The sequence below is a fragment of the Orcinus orca genome, chromosome 10 (genome assembly GCF_937001465.1).
Source record: "Orcinus orca chromosome 10, mOrcOrc1.1, whole genome shotgun sequence".
Taxonomy (NCBI): domain Eukaryota; kingdom Metazoa; phylum Chordata; class Mammalia; order Artiodactyla; family Delphinidae; genus Orcinus; species Orcinus orca.
Window position 1 is genome coordinate 39695480 of NC_064568.1, and position 22664 is coordinate 39718143.

The 22664-nt window shown below is 47.6% G+C and overlaps 1 protein-coding gene and 1 long non-coding RNA gene across 3 annotated transcripts in view; both read left to right on the forward strand.

The window, feature by feature from the left end:
- CDC25A (cell division cycle 25A) overlaps positions 1 to 8058 on the forward strand; it is a 34159-nt gene extending 26101 nt beyond the window's left edge. Inside the window, exons 15-16 of one of the 2 annotated variants that reach the window (XR_007479588.1) lie at positions 168 to 272; positions 7436 to 7840. Coding sequence is in view for 1 of the 2 variants with exons in the window: in XM_033412980.2 (XP_033268871.1) it covers positions 168 to 173 (6 nt within the window). In the remaining variant the exon portion in view is untranslated. Of the gene's footprint in view, positions 1 to 167 lie in introns of both variants that reach the window. The other variant, XM_033412980.2, reaches the window with a different exon arrangement.
- A 5115-nt stretch (positions 8059 to 13173) lies between these two features.
- Positions 13174 to 20137, forward strand: LOC125965559 (uncharacterized). Its single transcript, XR_007479589.1, has 2 exons — positions 13174 to 17937; positions 19171 to 20137. It is a non-coding gene; the product is annotated as an uncharacterized LOC125965559 (long non-coding RNA).
- Positions 20138 to 22664: the final 2527 nt, after the last annotated feature.

Genomic DNA, 22664 nt, shown 5'->3' on the forward strand with positions numbered 1-22664 from the left:
AAGGAGCTCTCATGTGGCCTGGCGTCAGGGATGGCCAGATGACCTTCCGTTATTACTCTGAGTCCAAAAACAAACTTGTGATTCAGGTTGATTTACAAGATGCAATAGGGGAATGAAAAGCCTGCCTGAACCTCTGACATTCTCTTACAAGATGTATTAATTCATAGGATTGAGCAACATACCAAAGGAGGGACCACTGTAAAGGAGATAGGAGTTTCAGTTGTGTTCTGAAGGAGCCAGAGAGGATACTGCAGAAGGAAATCAGGCAGATGGTGAGTCACGGGCCCACATGCAACCAGAGAAACTTGGACCTGTAATACTGGGGGCTATTGCCAGAATGGATACCAGCTGGAGCAAAAGTGTATTACAAAATAGAGTGGTGCCAAGATAGCAAGTAATATGTGTTCTCTTTTGGTGGTGGGCTGTACCACGTGGCTTGTGCGATCTTAGTTTCCCGACCAGGGATGGAACACAGGCCCTCAGCAGTGAAAGTGCGAATTCCTAACCACTGGACACCAGGGAATTCCCTCAAGCTTCATTTAGACATAGTCCCCTTCTGATTTGCCTCTATAGTAGAGGCATTATTCCAGCCTTTAAAAAAAAATTATGAGACAATGTGTGAAGAAAGGAAGTCCCCTGTGATACCAACCTCCAGTGAGTGTTACTGTTAACGTGCTCATAAAGATTAGGAGGGGAGAGCACTATCTCCTTCATCTCCCCACTTCCTCTCCCAGATGGTTTATTAACCCTTCCAAAGAGACACTGCATGTCTAAGCACAGCCACCCTACTCTCCATTCAACTTTTGTCACACCATTTTTTTAAACAGTATATATATTTAGGTATATATACATGTACGTATATAAAGAGAGTTATGTACAATATATAGAGGTGATTTTCAACTGCATATAAAATCACATGGCTGTACTCTGTTTAACCCATCCCATATTACAGTACCTTCCCAAAGAGAAGACTCCATATTCCTAATGAGAAGATTCGAAAGTTTTGATTAGTTAGACCACAAACTAAGTTCATGGCGGAAATAGCTAAATATCTACTATAGCTATAAATATATTATTTGTACACATTTAAAAGCATATAAATGTTAATTTAGATATGCTGCTTTTTCTCAATCTTTCAGAATGAATTGTTATTTAAACTCTTCAACATCTATTTCTGTATCATGGGCTATTTTTGTATTGTATATTTGAGGTGATACAGTACTTTTCTAATTCATTTATGAAAAACTTTATACCAAAACCAGCTATCCTTTCTTGTAATTAGGGTTTTTTCATTTGTCACGTCAGTGTATATTTATGACTTCTACAAGATCAGTACCCTTTTTTTTTTTTTTTTTTTTTTTTGCCGTACGCGGGCCTCTCACTGTTGTGGCCTCTCCCGTTGCGGAGCACAGGCTCCGGACGCGCAGGCTCAGCAGCCACGGCTCACGGGCCCAGCTGCTCCGTGGCATGTGGGATCTTCCCAGACCGGGGCACGAACCCGTGTCCCCTGCATCGGCAGGCGGACTCTCAACCACTGCGCCACCAGGGAAGCCCCACTACCTTTTTTAATCATGAGGAATTTCAAACATAAAAGTAGAATAAGAAGCCCCTTTTCTGCGCATCACACAGCTTCAACATCTACTCAGAGCAAGTCTTGTTTCTCTTCTTCACCTCACCCGATTTTGCTTTTTAAATTTACTTTGAGGGAATTCCCTGGTGGTCCAGTGACTAGGACTCTGCATTTCCACTGCAGGGGGCAGAGGTACGATCCTTGGTTGGAGAACTAAGATCCTGCAAGCTGCACGGTATGGCCAAAAATAAATAAAATAAATTTATTTTGAGCAGGTAATACTTCTGGATTGTTGCCAAAGCTAGCTGGTCTCCTCTCTGGCCTGTTGTTGCCACAGTCACCTTGCTAAAATGAATAATTCATTCAAACCATTCTTCTTTGAGAATTTAGTGTTTCTTTGCCTATAAAATGAAACCTGAACTCTAGCCCATGTGCTAAGATATAACCCAGCCTTATTTGTGTTCATCTTAAGCTCCAATAACAGGGTGGTATTCTGTTTTCCAGAATGCACCCTGCCCTCTGAACCTTGCTTGCTAGAGCTGGAAGCCTGCCATGCAGAAAGTTTACATTTACTATTAAAAAAAAAAAAAAAATTAATGGGCACCCACAAGGTTGAGGGCTGGTTAACTGAAAACCTTCAGCAAGAAAACTCATTAAAAAATTTGAGGACAACTGTGTGCAAGGCATGATCCCTTGGTTCAGATCAGAATTTTTAAAGGACATAAGGTTGTATAAAAAAATTCAACACTCATATTCCGCACACAGCTTAAGAGTAAACAGCATGGCTGAAGCCCCCTGCCTACCCCAGCTTGGTTATAAACCCTCCAGTCTTCCTGCATCCTCCTCAAGGTAACCATTATCCTTCACTGGCATGACTGTTTCCTAAGCAAGAAGATACAGAATAGTTTTTCATGTTTAAAACTTCTACATAAGTCTCTGCATTTTGTGGGCATTCATCTGCAACTCTGGTTTTTACTACTCTGCTTCTCACACTAAACCACATGAGGGCAGTTTGCTCCAGGAAGGTCAAAACATGGGTCAATAGTGACTCTCTGGGCCAACCACTCCAGGGGACGAAACTGCAAGTAAGCCACTTCTCCTTCTCTGGGGCCTTTTCTCATGGATCACAAAGGGCATTTGAAGTAGATGTTTCCCTGTGGCCACCCCTGTCCCAGCATTCTGTGGCTCAGGTATTTGAATGGCCCTTTGGATACCCCAGTACCCACTTCAGGATCTACTGTGAAGAAGTACCTCTGTGGAAGAAGAGCTGGTTTTTTACGTGCCCATTCAACAGACATTCGAATTGTTCTAGGCACTGTAGATAAGGAGGTGTGTGAGATGCAGGTTTTCCCTCAAGGAGCTCACCAACTAATGGGAGGAGGAACTCCTTAAAGATCAGGAGCCCTTGGGAGTAACACTTGCATGTAACTGAAGCTAGGATAAGAGGCAGGTTCAAAGGAAATGGCGCCCAGGAGGAGTGGCAGGAAGCACACCACAGAAGTGACCATTAAGCCTAATCTCGAGTAGAAGTCTCAGGAGAGAGAGGGCATTCCTAGAAGAAGGACTAAATGGTACAAAGGTGACAGCATACCCTCATGAACGTAGGTGAGGTAAGAATGAAGTTTGGGGGTCAGGGGTGGTAGAGAGGGACACTCCTTCAATATGGAGCTGAGGGGTCTGCTTCAGGGATCTCTGAGAGCAGGACTTCTCAGACTTAGCAGAAGAAACACTTGGGGAACATGTTAAAATGTAGGTTCTGGACTTCCCTGGTGGCACAGTGGTTAAGAATCCGCCTGCCAATGCAGGGGACACGGGTTCAAGCCCTGGTCCGGGAAGATCCCACATGCCGCGGAGCAACTAAGCCCGTGCGCCACAACTACTGAGCCTGTGCTCTAGAGCCAACGTGCCGCAACTACTGAAGCTTGCATGCCTAGAGCTCGTGCTCTGCAACAAGAGAAGCCACCACGATGAGAAGCCCTCGCACTGCAACGAAGGGTAGACCCCGCTCTCCGCAATTAGAGAAAGCCTGCACACAGCAACGAAGACCCAACACAGCCAAAAATAAATAAATAAAATAAAATTTTTAAAAAATGCAGGTTCTGATTCTGTAGGGCTGGGACCTGAGATTCTGCATTTCTAACAAGCTCCTGTTGCTGCAGGTCCTTGGACCACACTTTAAACAGCCAGCTTGTGTGAAGCAGTACAGTCGCTGATGGCAGGGTGGAGGATGGCTGGTTGGTGAGAAATGATGAGGGCATTGAAGAGAAGGGCAGTGGGCATGAGGACCTGATGAGGGCTGGGTGGGAGGGAGGGAGGGAGGGACCTAGGTTCCTGACCTGAGGAACTGGGTAGACCCTTGACACTTAGAGCAAAAAAATGCAGGATGAAAGGAAGTATCTGTACTGAGGAACTATATAAAATTACCAGCCTAGATTCTTCACACATGTCAGTGTCATACACAACCAAGAGGCTAAGGAACTGTTCAGATTAAGGAGACTCAACAGACATGACAAGTAAATGAAATATGTGATCCTGGATGGGATCTGGGACCAAACAAAAAGTGCTAGGTAGGACATTTGGGGACAACTGACCAAGTGGAAATATAGACTATTGATTAGGTTAAAATATTGTCTTGATGTTAAATTTCCTGAATTTGATAATTATAGAAGGATATCCTTATTTTCAGGAAATAACACACTGAGGTTAAGGTTAAGGACTATGATGTAACCTACTTCCAAATGGTTTCATAAAAAAAAACTGTGTGTGTGTGTGTGTGTGTGTGTGTGTGTGTAACAGAGACAACAGAGAGGAGAAAGCAAATGAGGCAAATGTTAAAAAATAAATGACTTGGTAAAGTGGGTAGGGGAGTTCTTTGTACTATTCTTGCAGCTTTTCTGTAAGTATGATATTTCAAAAGAAAACATTTTAGGAGGAGGGGACAGCAGTGCTGAGCTCCTCCTATGTGGACAGGGTGGGTTTGGACAGTGGACTGTCCAGATTCCTGGGTGGTCAGGGGATGAACGTGAGGGAATTGCTCTGGAGAAATATCCAGGCTGGTGACAGCAACTTGTCCCAGGCATGCAAATGGCAGTTGAAGGGACAGGTGGAGAGAGGTCCCAGTGGGGGAGGGGACCCGAGGGAAGGGGAGCTGGAGGCGGGAGGGAGGTCAGATCTCTGGGAGAGGGGGAAGGAGAGGGCGTGGAGCTGCAGGCCAAGTGCCCTAGGGAGGATCACAGAGATAAGGTAAACTCCGCTGCCTGTGGCCGGAATGTCTCTGAGACCTTGATGAAAAAAGGCTGCCCACACTGGGGCGGGGCGGAGGAGCAGCCGGAGCTGAGTGATCTCGGGCAGTTCTCAGCCCCTTGTGACTGTGACCTGGCGGCAGGGGTGGGAGTGGGGATTACCTCCTCGATGATTCTAATATCTTAAGACTTTGGCCTTTCTGATTTCCAAGTGATGATGCCTGGAAGTAGTGTAAAGCCCAGTCTAGGGCTCCCTGTTTGCACACTCTCAGGACGGAGCTCAGCCCTTCCGGGGGGCGCATCACCTTCCAGTGATGGACAAAGCGGGTCAGGTCTTCGGGCAAAGTCAAATAGCCCACCCTGGCACCTCCGCCCAGATTTTCTTTGTTCTCTCCTTTCGCCTCGCGGCGCTTGCAGGCGCGACCACTGCAAGAACCGGAGTACGCCACCAGGTGGCGACGGTGCCCCAAGGTTAGCCTCCTCAAGCATCTGCCTTCCAGCCTCTCTTCCCGGAATCAGCAACTGGGAGGAGTTGGGGGAGTCCGCGGGAGCCCCGCACCGCGACCTGCCTTACAGCTGCATTCAAGGACATCCTGCCTGCCCCAGTGCAGGCAAAGCTGTGGCTTCTTTTTCAGGCTGCAGTTCCCAGTAGCCTAGTTTGAGCGTGTGCTTCATGTACCACAAAGCAGGGGCACCAAAAAGGGAAACAAAAAGAGGAGGAGGGGCTTCCCTGGTGGCGCAGTGGTAGAGTCCACCTGCCGATGCAGGGGACACGGGTTCGTGCACCGGTCCGGGAGGATCCCACATTCCGCGAAGCGGGTAGGCCCGTGAGCCATGGCCGCTGAGCCTGCGCGTCCGGAGCCTGTGCTCCACAACGAAATAAGAAATAAGAAGGCAGGGACTTCTCTGGTGGTCCAGTGGTTAAGAATCCGCCTTCCAATGCAGGGGACGCAAGTTCGATCCCTGGTGGGGGAACTAAGATCCCACATGCAACTAAGCCTGGGTGCCGCAACTACTGACCCCGTGTGCTCTAGAGCCCGCGCGTGGTAGCTAGAGAGAAGCTCACAACTAGAGAGAAGCCTGCGTGCTGCAACGAAAGATCCCCAATGCGACAACGAAGATCCCGCATGCCGCAACCAAGACCTGATGCAGCCAAAGAAAGAAAGAAAGAAAGAAGGCCTATGTTCCAATCCTGGCTCTGCCCTTAGCTAGCTGTGTGACCCCTGTGTGACTCTCTGGACTTCAGAGGTCTTATCAATAAAGAATGGGCTTGGTTAGCACCCCCATCCCTCCAACCCAGGACTCCTCTCCCATTCTTGCACTCATGTTCTCACCTTTGCTGACACCTCTGGGGAATGCCCTTCTTTTTCCAGAGAATTCATTTATTCTTGTAAAAATGAGTAATATAATTATTGAAATTTAAAACTCAGTTGATAGGTTAAGTTACAGATTAGACCCAATTGAAAAGATAATGCACTGGAGAAATGTGCTAGGAAATTATTTAGAATGTAACTGTAAAACAGTATTTATCATACACTGATCAGGAGAGTAGGAAAGAGGTGGAAAGAGAGAAGAAATAAAACATAATGGAAAGGTCTCTCTACATCAAATTTGAGTCCCAGAGGAAAGAATAGAGAAAATGGAGGAAAGTTAATTTTTAAAGAAAGAGTGCCTGATGAAAAATTGGAATCTACAAAATCAAGAAAACCCCATGAATCCTAAGCAGAGTAAATAAGAAGAAATCTGCTGCTGGGCATGTAATGTGGGCAGAATACCAAAGACAAAGGATCTTAAGCACACACTGAATCAAAGACTAGAGCCCTTAACACAGGGACAACACAGCAGCTCCTCACCAGCAACAATGGGAGACTTAAGACTCTGGGAGGCCGTGCACAACGCGTTGAAAGTCAAGTTAGAATGGTGTAACTGGCAAAACCAACTTGCAAGAATGAGAGTAAAACAAAGAGAATCACAGATAAACAAAAGAAACGAGTTCCCCACCAAGAGAACTGAACTAGGTGAACTTCTAAAGGATACACTTCAAAAGCATGGGAAAGGATCCCAGAAGGTCAGTAATGTAACAGGGGCCGAGGAAAAGCACAATAATAAACATATAGATGGGAGTGTGGGAACAGGGTAGGTGGGCATTGCTGGCTCACATGCCCCCTCTAGGCTGTGTGCTCCAGAGACCGGGGACTATGAATGAAAAACAGACAAACTGACTCTGAGGGTGCCCCACAGCATCATAATACTTCCATTCAAAATCCACTGCAGAATCTGCACCACCCTATTCACTGGAGATTATTACTAGGGTTATTTCCAGAGAGAAGACTGGTCAGGTTAACCAAGGTAGCTCTGACATCTTTCTTTCAAGATATTTTTTAAGTGGTGTGTTATACATTATTGCAATCTTCAGTATTTTTCAAATACAAACAAGCAAAAAAAAGTGTTTTTATTTTGAAACCAAAAGCAGTGAATCTGGGGATCCAACAGTCATTCAGTGCTTATATTCATAACAAACACCCATGGCTTCAGGTTACAAAAAACAAAGGCTTTGAGTTGACTACAAAAGAAAAGCCATCCTCCTGAGCCTTGTTTTAGTGTTTTTTTCTACCAATTAAAGGACATCTGGACTTCCCTGGTGGCGTAGTGGTTGAGAATCCGCCTGCCAGTACAGGGGACACGGGTCCGAGCCCTGGTCCGGGAAGATCCCACATGCCGCAGAGCAGCTAAGCCTGTGCGCCACAACTACTGAGCCTGCGCTCTAGAGCCCACGAGCCATGACTACTGAGCCCGCATGCCACAACTACTGAAGTTCGCACACCTAGAGCCCTTGCTCCACAACAAAAGAAGCCACTGCATTGAGAAGCCCACGCACTGCAATGAAGAGTAGCCCCCGCTCACCGCAACAAGAGGAAGCCCTCGTGCAGCAATGAAGACCCAATGCAGCCAAAAATAAATAAATTAAATAATGTTTTAAAAATAAATAAATAATAAAAGACATATTTCTCAAAATTTCAAAAGTAATGCATGTTCACTGTAAAAAATAAAAACAGCATGGAAATGCTGATAAGTCTCATTGTCCTTCCCACCCTTCTTCCTAATCCCACATCCCTCTGAAGAGAAAGCCCCTGTTAACTTTGTCATGTCCCTTTCTGGACACTTTTCTGTGTATTTATAATATATGATATGTGGTACATATGGATATGGATGTGTCATTTCTATTTAGATATACATACACACATGTATCTTTGTATAAATATATGTATATATACACATTTGCATATGTGTATATGTGTGTTTACATATATATTACATGTGTCTATATATATATATTACACAAATAAATATGTGTAGATATATGGATGCATACATGCATCCATATCTATATGTCTGTATCTCTGTCTGTCTGTCTGTCTCTCTCTCTCTATATATATATATCAATTTTTTTTTGATATGGCAATTTCACTTCTAGGAATTTATCCTATATAAATACTTACATGGGCTATATGTAAAAGAATGTCCACTGAAGTGTTATTCATAAATATAAAAAGCCAGACATATATCTATGTGTATATACATAGAGAGAGAGAGGAAAACAAAGTTATTTTTCTGCTGAAGTGCATATCTAGGAGGTCTTGCATGTCAGAGTGCGCAGCCACGCTTTATCCGTGGTAGCAGCCCAGGCTGCCATATGCACACAGTCATCACTCAAATGCTCCCCTAGGGCTGGATGTCTAGATTGTTTACTTCTTTTTTTTCTTTTTATATTTACATGTGATGCTTCAGTGAACATTCTTGTACATATAATTAAGTGCAAGTACTTATGCAAGATAATTTCCTAGAGGTGGAATTACCAGATCAAGCGGTAGAGACTTTGACATTTTAATCAGTGTAGTCAAACTGTCTTCAACGCAGCCATGTCCATGTCCACTTCCACCCACTGTGTAGGAGCGTGTTGAAGGCCTACCTGGTTTCCACGTTGCTGTCATCCTTCCCTTGGTTGAATCCTCTCCCCCACGAAAGTGGGCTACTTGCCGTTTTCCAAACACCACAGCCACCTAATGTTTGCGTTCAGGGCACTCCAGCACCACCCCACAGAACACTTTCCTGGGCCAAGTTTGGGAAACGCTGTGTTAAACAATTTCCACCTGCTTTCCTTATTGCAGGGCTTCTCCGAATCCTTCACCTGCGGCACACATTTCAGGAGAGGAGAGAGCATTTTACAAACCTATTTACCCACAGAGCCCTTCTTCCATGGAGCTGGGTTCCTGAGGACTGGTTTTGTGGACGCTGGTTTCTCTCCTGTGTGGCTATTCTCGCTAGATTCTTATGAGGTGGGGTTGCCTCCATTTCAGGGATGCAGACACTCGTGCTCATCGATGGGTGAGTCACTTTCACTTACTTAGCCACCAAACAGCAGAGGTGGGAGTAGACGTTTGTGCTTCAGGTTCCAAGTCCAAGACTTTTTCCTGACTTTCTCCTACTACGTCCAAGCCCCCTTCCTAAGACCATCAGTTCTGGATCTGGGCTTCAGCTTCTTGAGCCCAGAAGCCACCTCTGGGTGATTGCAACATTGCTGAATTCCTGTGAGACTTAATTTCCTAATTTATGCAGGAAGCCCCACTTTCCCTCTCTTTCCTGGGCTCGTGATGGGTCCTAAACAAATGGTTCTGAAGAAAGGGAGAAGTTGGGACCACTTGATTTAAGTTTGAAGAGGGAAGTAAATTGCGCCTGCACCTGGGCAGAGGACACCTCCTGGCCACTCATGTTACAAGGATGCCAGGTCTCTCCCTGTACACACCCAGGTGTTTTGTTTTCCTGAGCCCCAGTTCTAGATGAGTTAATGCTGTGATTCAGTTGAGGTTCCGTCTCAGCAATTCTGAGCCTGGGAGACACCCTGTCTCTCCCCTACTCCCTGCCCCACACCTACCCTGCACCTGGAAGGCGAGGGCAGCTGGGCTGGTGGAAGCTGGGGCTCCTCACCTGCCTGGCATTTGCCGGCACCCAAACAACTGGGTTGGGGGGGGAAGCATGACAAGCCTTGGCAGCTGCCGAGCTACCCAGGCAGGTAGGGAAGGAGGCCATTGGGGGCTGAAACAGGGTGTGGCGACAGGTCTAACTAAGAGCTGCAAGTCCTGCCCAGACATCCGGCTGTCTCGGGAGGCCGGGTGTGCTGACAAGTGTGGGCTGACCCGGAGCCCAGGCCGCTGGGCACCTGATGAGCAGTGCTGGGTGAGGGAATGGGTGGATGGAAAGCTCACATTCATTATCTGCAAAATGTGGATAATAGCAGGGTGGTTTCAGAATGAAATGACAATACATATAAGGAACTTAGAATAGTTCCAGCAAGTACTCAAAAATGCCAGGTCTGACTGTGGTGAGTCCAACACAGAGGGTCCAGTTGGTTCATCTCTTATCCTCCACAGAACTCAAAAACAACAGACAAAATCAAGAGAGCAACAAAAATCACCTAACACCGAGTCTTCAGGAAACCCCATAATGGAGTGCATTTTGTAGATGGGTAAACAGGCCTGGAAGGGCTGTGAGTCACCACAGATAACACCTGAGGCTGGCACATAGCAAGAGGACCTGGTCCATACCCCGGCTCAGGCAGAGCTGGTTCCTTCCCTCCCTCCACCCTCTCCTTAAATCCAACACCTTGGAGAAGGCTGCTGAGGCAGGAGAAGCTGAGGTTCACACAGGAAAACACGGCCCTGAGAGGTGGGGCGGCGCCGACACTCCTTCCTTCACCAGACCCGTCCTCACTCCTGAGCCCACCTCCCACTGCCCTCTCCACTTACCGCCCCCCCTCCGTGGGGTCACCTAGGCCTCTCCTACTCCAGGAAGTCTTCCCCCAACCCTGACTCAGCTGCCTGTGGGGCTCTGGCGGCACTCCCACGCTGGGCGGCCCCATGGAAGTAGAGGGGGCTTCCTCTTCTGAATGACTTTGGTCATTCAGAAGAGACTGGGAGTTACTTCCTGAGGTGTTGGCCAAAGCCAGGAGTCAACCAAAAGAATTCTTTACAGAAAGCTTCATCCAACAGCTATCACTGAGCACCTGCCAGGCACCAGGCATGTGGGCCCTGCCACTGAGAAGCCTCGGTGTGGGTGTTTCTTGACAGGTGGCTCATTCAGGGTGTTGAGTGTGGTGACCTTGACAGCACTATGGTGGCCCAGAGTACGGACCAGGTTTCAGGTCTTAAGATCAGAAGAGTGAACTCTTTAATAAGCTCCAACTTGCTTCCTTCCGTGTAAGGGGGTCCTCACCCTCAAGGAGCTGCTATGGCTCTGCCAAGTTCCCTTCTGCCCTGCCCCCTCCTTGGACAGGGCTTATACCGTAGAAAAACCATGGCTCTGTCGTGTCTGCCCCTGTAAAACGTGCACCTTGCGTGATGTGGAGAAAATGCCTGTAAGCCACTGGGCACAGAGGAGGCACTCCATACTCAGCTTTATTTCTCAGCCCAAATGTTCATTTTCCTTTCAAATGCAAAATGCCTCCACTTCCCAAGCAGTTTGGTCTCTGTCTGAAGGTCACAGCAAGGTCTCACGTTCCGGTTTGCCCTGCTGGCCTTTCCTGCCTGCTTCCTGCCTCCTGTGCATCCTCAGAGAGCCTCAGTGATTTGCCTGTTCACAGCTCTGTGTTCCTGAACTCTGTTCCCTCGCGTGAAACACCTTTCCTTCCCCTGCTTTGCCAATCCTTTTCACTGGGTTCGGTCCTCCTCCCCAGCATTCTCAGGCCCCCCAGGCAGCATTAATCAGCTCTTCCTCTGCTCTCCCAAAGGCTTTTCCATGCGCTTATTTCATGTTTACCTTAGCTGCCATTTCTCTTATTCTCTTTGTGTTTCTCTGGCTCTCCCTCTTCTCAACAGAGTTGGCCTTAGAGAAACTGAGCTGGGTAGAGGAGTTGTGTACTTTTTAGGGTATCATAGGGTATCAGAGCATGGAGAACGGGATCACCCCTGGAGCCCATAGCTCAGCTGGACGCAGTTTGTGGAATGCTCAGGGTCAGACTCGATGACTGCCCCGAAGCTGGTGTCCAGGAAGGAGCTGCATCGGGCCTCTCATTATTGAGGTTCCCACCTCGCCTGGGAGTGGCCACATGCCAGTGAATCCTGCCCCTGCACGTGGGTGGGGCAAGGCCAGGAGGCTGTGTGTCTCTGAGCCTGTGCAGCATGAGGCCTCCTTGGCCAGGAATCCGTCTGAATACCTTTGGCCATCAGAAGTCTTGGATCCTGGCCCTAAGCCCCTGTAGAGGCACTGAGGCTCTGCTGGAAGGATTCCTTACTCTTTAATTAGGCTAAACATATATAGGTCTCCCCAGCCACCCAGATTCAGTTTCAGGCCAGGACACAATACACGTGGATTCTCTTTGGCTTCCCAGAACCTTTGAACATTCTCCTGTGCTGTGGACTCCCCCACTCTGAGTCCCACTCCTTCAGGTAGAAGCCAGACCTAAGCTTTATCAGCATCTTTACAGCTGCGGCACCACCTGGGCCCTGGGCCCTGCCCCATTGTTGGCAGCTGAGAACCCAGATGGACACAGGCATCATCCAGATGCCATACTGTGTTCTGGGCAGACTCCTGGTGTCCGGAGATAAATCAGAACAAGCAACTCTAATAGAGCCCTGGGGAAAAGACTACAATGAGGGGAGGTGTCCTGAGTTCTGGGAGCAGAGACTATGGAGACTGGCAGGGAGAGGCCCCGTCTTACTCATTTATTAATGACCCTGTCCTTCTGGCAGTGAGGTGTCCTATAAAGTAAACTGGATTGAATGTCTGAAAACATGAGTTGGGGGGCTTCCCTTGTGGTCCAGTGAGTAAGACTCCAAGCTCCCAATGCAGGGGGCCTGGGTTCGATCCCCGGTCAGGGAACTCGATCCCACATGCATGCCGCAACGAAGACCTGGCGCAGCCAAAGTAAATAAATAAATAAATAAATATTTTAAAAAAGTATTTTGTAATTGGAAAAAAGAAATGAAAACATGAGTTGGAAGGAGTTGTGCCACTGTTTAATTGGTATCTTAGGCAAATCACCACATCTTCAGAGCCTCTGTTCTCTTAACGTCATCCTGAAGGTAGTGGGAAGGTAAAACAAGGCAATGCATGTAAAAGAGCTTTAAAAATGGTCAAGCACTGTATTATTTTCTTTTTCCAGTGCATTTCATAGATTCTGGCACACTGTTGGCACTTGAAGGTTTCTGTTGACTAGATGAAAGAACAAATGAATGAACAAACGAATGAACAAACGAATGGATGACCGAATGGATAAGAGGCACTCAGGAAATGCTTTATTAAAAATAAAACATATGGGGCTTCCCTGGTGGTGCAATGGTTGAGAGTCCACCTGCCGATGCAGGGGACACGAGTTCGTGCCCCGGTCCGGGACGATCCCACATGCCATGCCGCGGAGCGGCTGGGCCCGTGAGCCATGGCCGCCGAGCCTGCGCGTCCGGAGCTTGTGCTCCGCAACGGGAGAGGCCACAACAGTGAGAGGCGCACGTACAAAAATAAATAAATAAATAAAAATAATAAAAATAAAACATAAACAAGAAAATTGCCACTCTTGACACACTATCAGCTAATGAGCTGAGAATTTCACACACATTCCCTCACTTAATTTTCACAGTAACCTTGTAAGATGATTACTCCCTTTTTTTAAAAATTAATTAATTAATTTATTTATTTTTGGCCGCATTGGGTCTTTGTTGCTGCGCGCGGGCTTTCTCTAGTTGCGGCGAGCGGGGATTACTCTTCGTTGCGGTGTGTGGGGTTCTCATTGCGGTGGCTTCTCTTATTGCAGAGCACAGGCTCTAGGCACGCAGCCTTCAGTAGTTGTGGCACATGGGCTTCAGTAGTTGTGGCTCGTGGGCTCTAGAGCACAGGCTCAGTAGTTGTGGTGCATGGGCTTATTTGCTCTGCGGCATGTGGGATCTTCCCAGATTGGGGCTCGAACCCGTGTTCCCTGCATTGGCAGGCGGATTCTTAACCACTGCGCCACCAGGGAAGCCCTACTCCCATTTTATAGATGAGGAAACTGAGGCCCAGAGATGTTAAGTAATTTGCCTAAGGTCATACAGCTAGTAGGTAGCAGGGCTAGGATTCACACTCCAGGCCTTTGTTCTCAGCTACTCATTATAATCCCTTCTGCAGTATATGCACAGACATTTCCCAACCTAAGTCACCCAATCTCTCATTACTAGATAAAAACACAACTATAATCCACCACTTTGATGCACCTCTTTAACTCCTGTCAGGGCCACCATTTGACTTGGCAAATCTGGAGAGCAAGTCAAGGATGGCAGTTCCTGAGAGGCCATTTCTCTGAAAAGGTCCTTGTTTCTACACTCACTGGTGACAGGAGTGAAGTCTTTCCTGCTCTCTGAATCCTTTTGACCTGGGGCCTACATGTGCCCCACGGGTTTCCAGAGCGGTGCACCCAACAAATCTCTTCCTGTTATCTCATCTGCACCCGGAGGCCGGCGGGATGAAAAACATCAACTTCGTCGCAGGTATAGAGCCGGCGGGATGAAAAACATCACTTTCCTCGTGGTAAAGAGCCTGAGGTCACTGCTGCCACAAGTCCGCACAGGTATGCAAACTCAGATCTTTGAGCTCTGAGGCCAGAACCTCCTTTACCAAATGGCATGGCTTAAGATTTGAGCCCGGAAACTACCTGGACATGGGAGAGGTTTATTGGAATGGGAGAGGGGAACTGGCTCAGGCAAAGGGTCTTAGGCAGTCAGCCTTTGCTCAATCGATTCTTTTGGGGCCCTTGCAAGGGACAGTGTGTGTGTCCAGGATAACAGCTTTGGTGCCCCCATCATGTGGCAGATGGAAGGACTCGGAAGTGGAGCAGGAAAAATACTTTCCCGTACAGCGGCTGGGATGTCCCTGGGAGAGAAGGAATAGAGTCTAGGTGTGTCAAACATGAAGTCAGCCAAACCAAGGGGAGCCAAACAGCAGCAAGAATCAGGGGCGTTGGGGTAGAAGGCCAGTATCTGGGTCCTCGGTTTGCTCTGACTGCTGTGCACATACAGAGGATGCTACTTTTGGACCAGACAGTGCTGTATCCATGGGGACATCTAGGCCTAGTGATGCTCAGGAGAGATGAGAAACCCCAGGACTTTTAAGAGATCTGGGTCACTCCTGTTTTCATTCTCTTCCCTGCTGGCTGCTTTGAGCAGTTTAATTTAACTGAAAGGCAAAATCCTTTAATCACCAGCTCTAAATCAAGGTATGACATTTGGGGTAATGGAGCGGGGGAGGGCCGTGACCAGGGGGTAAGGTGAGGCTGCAGGGAGACAGGGCCTGGGGAGGGGTCTGAGTTTGATCTTAGCTGCTGACAGGAGAGCCTGGGCTTCCCATTAGCCCTTAGTCGCTAACAGTATTGGCTGCAGACGCTCCAAGGACTAGGAAGGAGAGACTTGGTAAATTATGGTTTACCTTTAAAGACAGCATTTGGAAACACATGTCCACACAAGGGCACGTATGTGAATGTTCATAACAACATTATTCATAATACCAAAAACTGGAAACAATTCAGGTGTCCATTGTTGGTGAGTGGACAAACCAATTGTGATGCACCCACACAATGGAATAGTACTCAGCAGTAAAGAGGAATGAACTCCTGACACATGCTATGACATGGATGAACTTCAAAAACATTATGCTGGGGCTTCTCTGGTGGCACAGTGGTTGAGAGTCCACCTGCCGATGCAGGGGACACGGGTTCGTGTCCCAGTCTGGGAAGATCCCACATGCCGCGGAGCGGCTGGGCCCGTGAGCTGTGGCTGCTGAGCCTGCGCGTCCAGAGCCTGTGCTCCGCAACGGGAGAGGCCACAACAGTGAGAGGCCCGCGTACCGCAAAAAATAAATAAATAAATAAATTATGCTGACCAGAAGAAGCTGGCCACAAAAGACCACAAATTATATGAGTCCATGTATGTGAAATTTCTTGTAAAAACAAAACTTAGAGACAGAAAGCAGACCAGTGGTTGCCTGGAGCTTGGAGTGGACACGGATTGACCGCAGATGGCCCAAGAGAACTTTTTGGAGTGGTGGGAATATTGTAAAACTGGATTGTGGAGATGGTTGCACAATTCTGTAAATTTACTAAAGCTTATCAAACCGTACACCTTAAAATGGGTGAATTTTTTGTTATGTCAATTATAATATAATAAATACTTGAAGTCTTTCACTTTTGACAAGTCCATCCTGGAGCTCCCCTGTGTGCCACCTCCTCCTCACAAGGGAGATGAGGGTTCTCCAAGAGTAGCCTCTGGACCACTGGAGCAGCAGCCCCTGGGGGCTTGTTAGCAATGCAAATCTCAGAACTGCTGAATCAGATACTGTGGTGGTGAGGCCCAGAAATGGGAACTTGAACTCCCCTCCAGGGGAGAGAGAACCATGGTGTAATGGAAGGGGGAGAGGAGAGCAGAAAGGTCATTGATGTTGAGCACCCACTGTGTGCAGCCACCGGCCATGCCCGGAATGATACCATCCTCACCGCAACCGTGTGACATCAATATTATTGGCCCCATTTTGCAGACAAAGAAACTAAGGTTCAGAGAGGCTGACAGACTTGCCAGTTAACGAAAGGAGAGAGCTGGGATCGAACAACCAAGTTTCTGACTTGAAACACACCTGCTGCACTTGTGTGGATCTTGTGAATGTGAGCACCTTTCGCAGCACCTGGAAGCCCAGGGCGGAGACAGGAGAATCTCAATAAACACAGCCCCTCAGGTTCTATCTTGGCACTAAGTGTGGGTATGAAGAAATAAACAGTCAGCAGAGCACTGAAACTGGCCCAGTATTTTCCTCAAGGCTGAGGCAGCAGTCTTTGTTTAAAGTTATATTGTTTACTCCCAAGGGACGAAGGGGTGGGGGAATTTGGAACTAGATGCTTGGACGGAAGCCCAGGAGGTCCTAGCTCAGTTCCTTGGGAGCCTGGAATGCAAAGGGTTGGGGATATAGAGAGAACGGAACTTGGGGATCCTGGCCAGAAAACATGAGAGCTGCTGGAGACCCGGGAGGGCTGGTCTGTGGTTTCCAGATGCACAGATGACATCATGTCTGCCTGGCCTGCAGACACCAGTCCTGCATGGAGTGGCCCTTCCAAACAGTGGTGCCAGCTTTGTCCTGGAGCTGCTCAGGAAACTGAGGTTGAGCTGAGGCCTCCCTGGTTAAACCCAGCACTACCAGAAGCTTGGCTCAATGCCATACTTTAGGCTACCCCACGTGAGGTCTCTTCCTGTGGTCTTTCAGTGCTGGTTGCTGCTGTCCGTTTGCCTTTGCATGCCCCTCCCACACAAGGTTCACAACTCCTGCCTTTCCTACTCTGATCCTGTTGACTGTTAGACTGAATTGAATAGAGAAACTCTTCTAGCCCAATTATTTTTTTGGATGCGCCGGGTCTTAGTTGCGGTAGGAGGGCTCCTTAGTTGTGACATGCGAACTCTTAGTTGCAGCATGCATGTGGGATCTAGTTTCTAGACCAGAGATTGAACCCAGGCTCCCTGCATTGGCAGTGCAGAATCTTAACCACTGCGCCACCAGGGAAGTCCCTAGCCCAACTATTTAAATGGGCAGAGAGGTTAGGGACTTACTCTAGGTAAAGGCAGGGCCAATACCAGAATCCAGAATCCTGGCCATGGAGTTATTTAATAATAATAATACCTATTATTTGTGTAGAGTTTGATCATTTACAAAGCACTTTCATGTGTTACCTATCTCCCTTGACCCTCTCACTAACCCTGTGCTTGATTTATAGATGAGCAACTTGGGGTTTATGGAACTTAACTGACTTGCCCAAGATCACTCCCTGGTGAGTGACAAAGCCAGTGCTCACAGCCAGGTGCTTTGGCCCCAAATTACTTGTGCAGCGCTTCATTCCTGATGATGTGAGCAACATCACCGGCACCCAGGGAAGAGCCAGGGGAGTCGCATGAAGCACAGCCCCCTTAGGTTCTATCTTGGAACAAATTGTGTGTCTTTTTCCTGCCCGTTAGCTGAACAGGGCCTTCTCCAGTGACTTTCCAGTCTAAACTGGGCAGGTGAGTCCCAAGCTTGAGCAACTGACCTGGGCAAGAGCTTCTTCTGACTGCTGAGAATGGGACTGGACTGGTGAGTGTGTGACCTGCCCCCCAGGTCCATGGCAGCCTGGAAACAGCCCTCTGCTCCTGCTCACTGTGTTCCTCTCCTTCGGTCTTCTCTGGTTTTTCACATGCTGTAGATGACAAAACCCACAACCTCTCATGGTCAACCTACTCTCCCCTCCAATAGAGCTGAAACATGATGATGATGAGCCTTGATTCCACTTACCAAGGGTATGCTGGGTTCTGGTACATCATCTAAAGTCCTCACAGCTCATTATGAAGGAGCCAGGACTGGAGCCCAGAAACAGGGTGATGCTGGCATGTACAGCATCATACTTATCTCTCATGCTTTTAAGGAAGGATGCTGAACACACCCATGAGTCTCAGGTCTGGGACAGGCAGGTACAGAGTGTAGGTGCTGTATCCCCTTGTGGGATCTCAGAGAAGTTCTCTGGGGCAGGGGCTTCCTTCCATACATAAACTGTTAACCATGCCTCTAGGCAGTGTTTTCCTCAGCTGGGTGTCCTGAAGAGCCAGACTAGGCTGCCATGTCCCTCTCTTCAGGCTGGGTCTTGGGCATGAGTGCCGATTGCCTGGGATTCCCCATTGACATCAGTGCTGATCTCTGGCTGGGTTCTGGGGTGATATGTGCCAGGAGAAATGCCTGGAGGTGGTTTTCACCAACCTGCTTGAGCAGAGAGGGGTGTGGCCTGTCATGATGCAAGAGTCAGATGTGTGTTCCTAGCTATGGCTTCAGACTCCCTGAGTTCATCTCCTTTGACTCACTTGTGCACCCTTTTTTTTTTTTTTATATCCTGTCTCCTTCCAGAAAGTGTCAGAAGCAGACTTTTCTTTTTTTTCTTTTTTTTTAAAGAAGATGTTGGGGGTAGGAGTTTATTAATTAATTTGTTTGTTTTTGCTGTGTTGCGTCTTTGTTTCTGTGTGTGGGCCTTCTCTAGTTGCGGCAAGCGGGGGCCACTCTTCATCGCCGTTGTGCACCCTTTTATTTTTATTATTAAAAAAAAATTTTAGTTGAATAAATTTGATGTGTAACATTGTATAATTTTAAGGTATACAAGGTGTTACTTTGATACATTTAGATATTGTGATATGATTGCTGATACAGCAATATTTATCTCATTTATAATGATAGTACAATATTCTTGTTTATATTTATTATACTGTGCTTACCCGGCCCTTACAATGGGCTTTCCAGGCCAAGAAAATGTGCTGACCAAGGTCATATCCCTTCTCTGTCTAGAGAACACACAGTCCACCCACTCCTGCCCAAGGGACAGATGGAGTCAGGGCCTAAGACTTCAAGGAAGGCAAAAGCCACAGTCATAGCTATAAAGAAGACCCAAGTGAGCCCTTGCATTGTAGAGAGAAACAGGCACCGACAGAGGTAGAAGGATTCGGCATGTCAACGCTGAGGCATCAAGAAACACTCATTATGCTCAAAGTAAGGATGCTCATAACACAATCATTTTTATCAAAAAGCATTTGAGACTTCCCTGGTGGTCCAGTGGTTAGGACTCCATGCTTCCACTGCCGGGGGCTCGGGTTTGATCCCTAGTCGGGGAACTAGATCCCACTTGCCGCAACTGAAAGATCCTGCATGCTTCACCCGAAGATCCCAAGTGCTGCAACTAAGACCTGGTGCAGCCAAATAAATAAATAAATAAATAAATTCTTTTTAAAAAGACATTAGCGATTATACTCCAATAAAGATGTTAAAAAAAAAGACATTAAAAAAAAAGAATGCAGTTCTGATGTATGCTACAACATGGATGAACATTGAAGACATTATGCTAACTGAAATAAGCCAGCCATAAAAAACAAATACTGTATGATTCTACTTATATGTTATACCTAGAGTAGTCAAATTCATAGATAGAAGATAGAACAATGGTTACCAGGGACTGGGGCAGGGAGACTGGGGAGTTAGTGTTCAATGGGTAGAGAATTCCAATATGGGATGATGAAAAAGTTCTGGAGATTGGGCTTCCCTGGTGGTGCAGTGGTTGAGAGTCCGCCTGCCGATGCAGGGGACACGGGTTCGTGCCCGGTCCGCGAAGATCCCACATGCCGCGGAGCAGCTGGGCCCGTGAGCCATTGCCGCTGAGCCTGCGCGTCCGGAGCCTGTGCTCCATAACGGGAGAGGCCACAACAGTGAGGGGCCCGCGTACCGCAAAAAAAAAAATAAATAAAAAAAATAAGAAAAGAAAAAGTTCTGGAGATGGATAGTGGTGTGGGTTGCAGAAGAATGTGAGGGCACTTAATGCCACTGAGCTGTACACTTAAAAATTATTAAAATGGTAAGTTTTATACTACATATATTTTACAATAACTTAAAAAAAAAGTGTTAAGAGAGCTTAATGCCTGAATCCAAACTCTACCACTGAGAAAGTTCAGGAAGATAAGCTGTTACTTTGTCAAGTAAGTTTGGCAAGTAAAATGCTGCTCAGTACTTGTTTGAAATCCCACCGCCCAATGAGACTTTTCACTGTGATATTGTGATTTATAATAGATATATATTTGACCTTCATCTCCATTCCTGGCACAGAGTTCCTAAATCTCTTGAAGTTTCCTAAGCGGAAAGATCAATAAAGATATCTTGATATTCATAACAAACTCTGGTCAACCACACCCAAGTTAAGTCAACCTAGTGACTTTTGGAAAGCACCTAAGGATAGAGGCTGGTTGCCAGGGAAACTAACCAGGTGATTAGAGATTGGAACTCTCATCCCGCCCCCTTGACCTCTGGGGAGGGCAGAGGGGCTGGGGGTTGAATCAATCGCCAGAGATTTAATAGATCCCATCTGTGTAAAGCAGCCTCCATAAAAATTCTAAAGGAGGGGTTTGGAAAGCTTCATTCACATGTTCATTTGCATAATGTACATTTCTTGAATGATAACTATGCACATGACACTTTGTATACTAGTTATGTGGGGAATACAGACACATATAAGACATCTTCCCCAAGGGGACTACAGCAGCTAACCTGAGAGGTAATGAACATGAATAATCATAGTACAAGGAAGATGTTAAGTGGTCAAGCTAAGGTTGAGATAAAGCTTTATAGGAGTTCAGAGATGAGAAAGCTCATTTCCAATGGGGCAGTCAGAAAAGGCTTCATGGAGGAGGTTCAGGGCTGAAGGAGAATGGTCAATTCAAAAATGTTCAGGATCTAGCTATAAGGGGTGGGCTGGGGCAAGCTTTCTGGGTGAGGGCACAATGTGGGCCAAAGCAGGATCTGTAAATGTTTGCAGTGTGTGACCCCTTAAGCTCCTCAGGACAGTGGCCATGCTGATCTAGCCGGTTCACTGCCCTATCCCGTGTCTGGCCTGGGCTGGTACACAAGGTACTCAGCAGAAATGTGTTGCTTTGAACATTTAGTGGTTCAGTATGGCTGGAGCAGAGGGAGCTTTCTGAGAGGCAATGGGGAGGAGGATAATGTCTTAGTTATTCACTGCTGTGCAACAAATTACCCAAAACTTAGTGGCTTAATTCAACAAGAAACATTCATTATCTCTCACAGTTTCTGTGGATCAGGATATCGAGAATGGCTTGGCTGGCCAGTCCTGGCTTGAAGTCTCAAGCATTGTGGTCATGCATGGGCAGGGGCTGCAGTCATCTGAAGGCTTGACTAAGGCTGGGGCATCCCCTTCCACGGGGCTCACTCACTCATCTGGCCAGCTGGTGCTGGCTTTGATGGTGAGAGACCTCCCTTCCTTCCCGCAGGGGCTCCTCCACAGGGCTGCATAAGTGTCCTAAAGCCATGGTGACTGACGTCCTCCAGAGTGAGCGGTCCAAGAGGAAGGAACCAGGAGGAAGCTATAACTTTTTATGTGTTGGCCTCCAAAGTCAGAGCACTGCTTCTGCCACATTCTATGCAGTAGAAGCAAGTCGTTAAGCCTGGCCCGCATTCAAGGGGAGAAGAATGAGGCTCCACCTTTGAAAGGGAAAAGTGTCTAAGAATTTTTGGACGTATTTTTAAGTAACCACAGATAATGAGGATGGGAAGGTTTGTCTGTTCAGAAGTCATGGGCTCTCCAAGCTGAGTGGGACTCCAGGGGACCCCGCCTCCCATGGGGATCCAGCAGTCCTGCCCCCATGTCATCTATTTAGGGGACCATGTGCCCTGGCAGTAGTTGAGGCAGTATAAGTACACAACCCAGTGAAGACACAGCACCACTTGCTGTGGATGGAGGAATCAGAGGTGGCTTGGACCAGGGCAGAAGGTGCTCATCATCTGGTGAACACATAACCCGAGGACATGAACCTCTTCCCCCGAGTAGAGTCAGGGAAGGGCCACCAGGGGTGGCATCTGAGCTGCATTCTTCTGAAGCTTTTATTGAGCCCACAAGTGCGGTGCTGGGGGTATCCGTGGAAGATAGACTGCACATGGCCTGCCTGCTCAGATAGTGTGGGAAGCTGCTCCTGGGAGCCGAGGCCTAGAGGGACCTCCACCCACCAAAGGGAGTCTACTCTCCTCTCTGCTCCTACTTCTCTGAACATGCCCGCCCTGCATGTGCCTTGCCATTTCTCAGCTTCCTGACTCTGCATCTTTGAGAGACCCCGGAAGGCCCTCCCTTGCCTCTTTCCCACCAGTTGACTCTCAGGTGAAGCTTCAGGATTAGCTTAGTGAATGGATGAGTCTGGGGAAGTCCTACTGTCCCTCAGGAAGCAGCAAATGCCACCTCTAGGCCTTTTCCTTTTGCCACCCCAGACTGGTGAGCAACCCTGCCCACC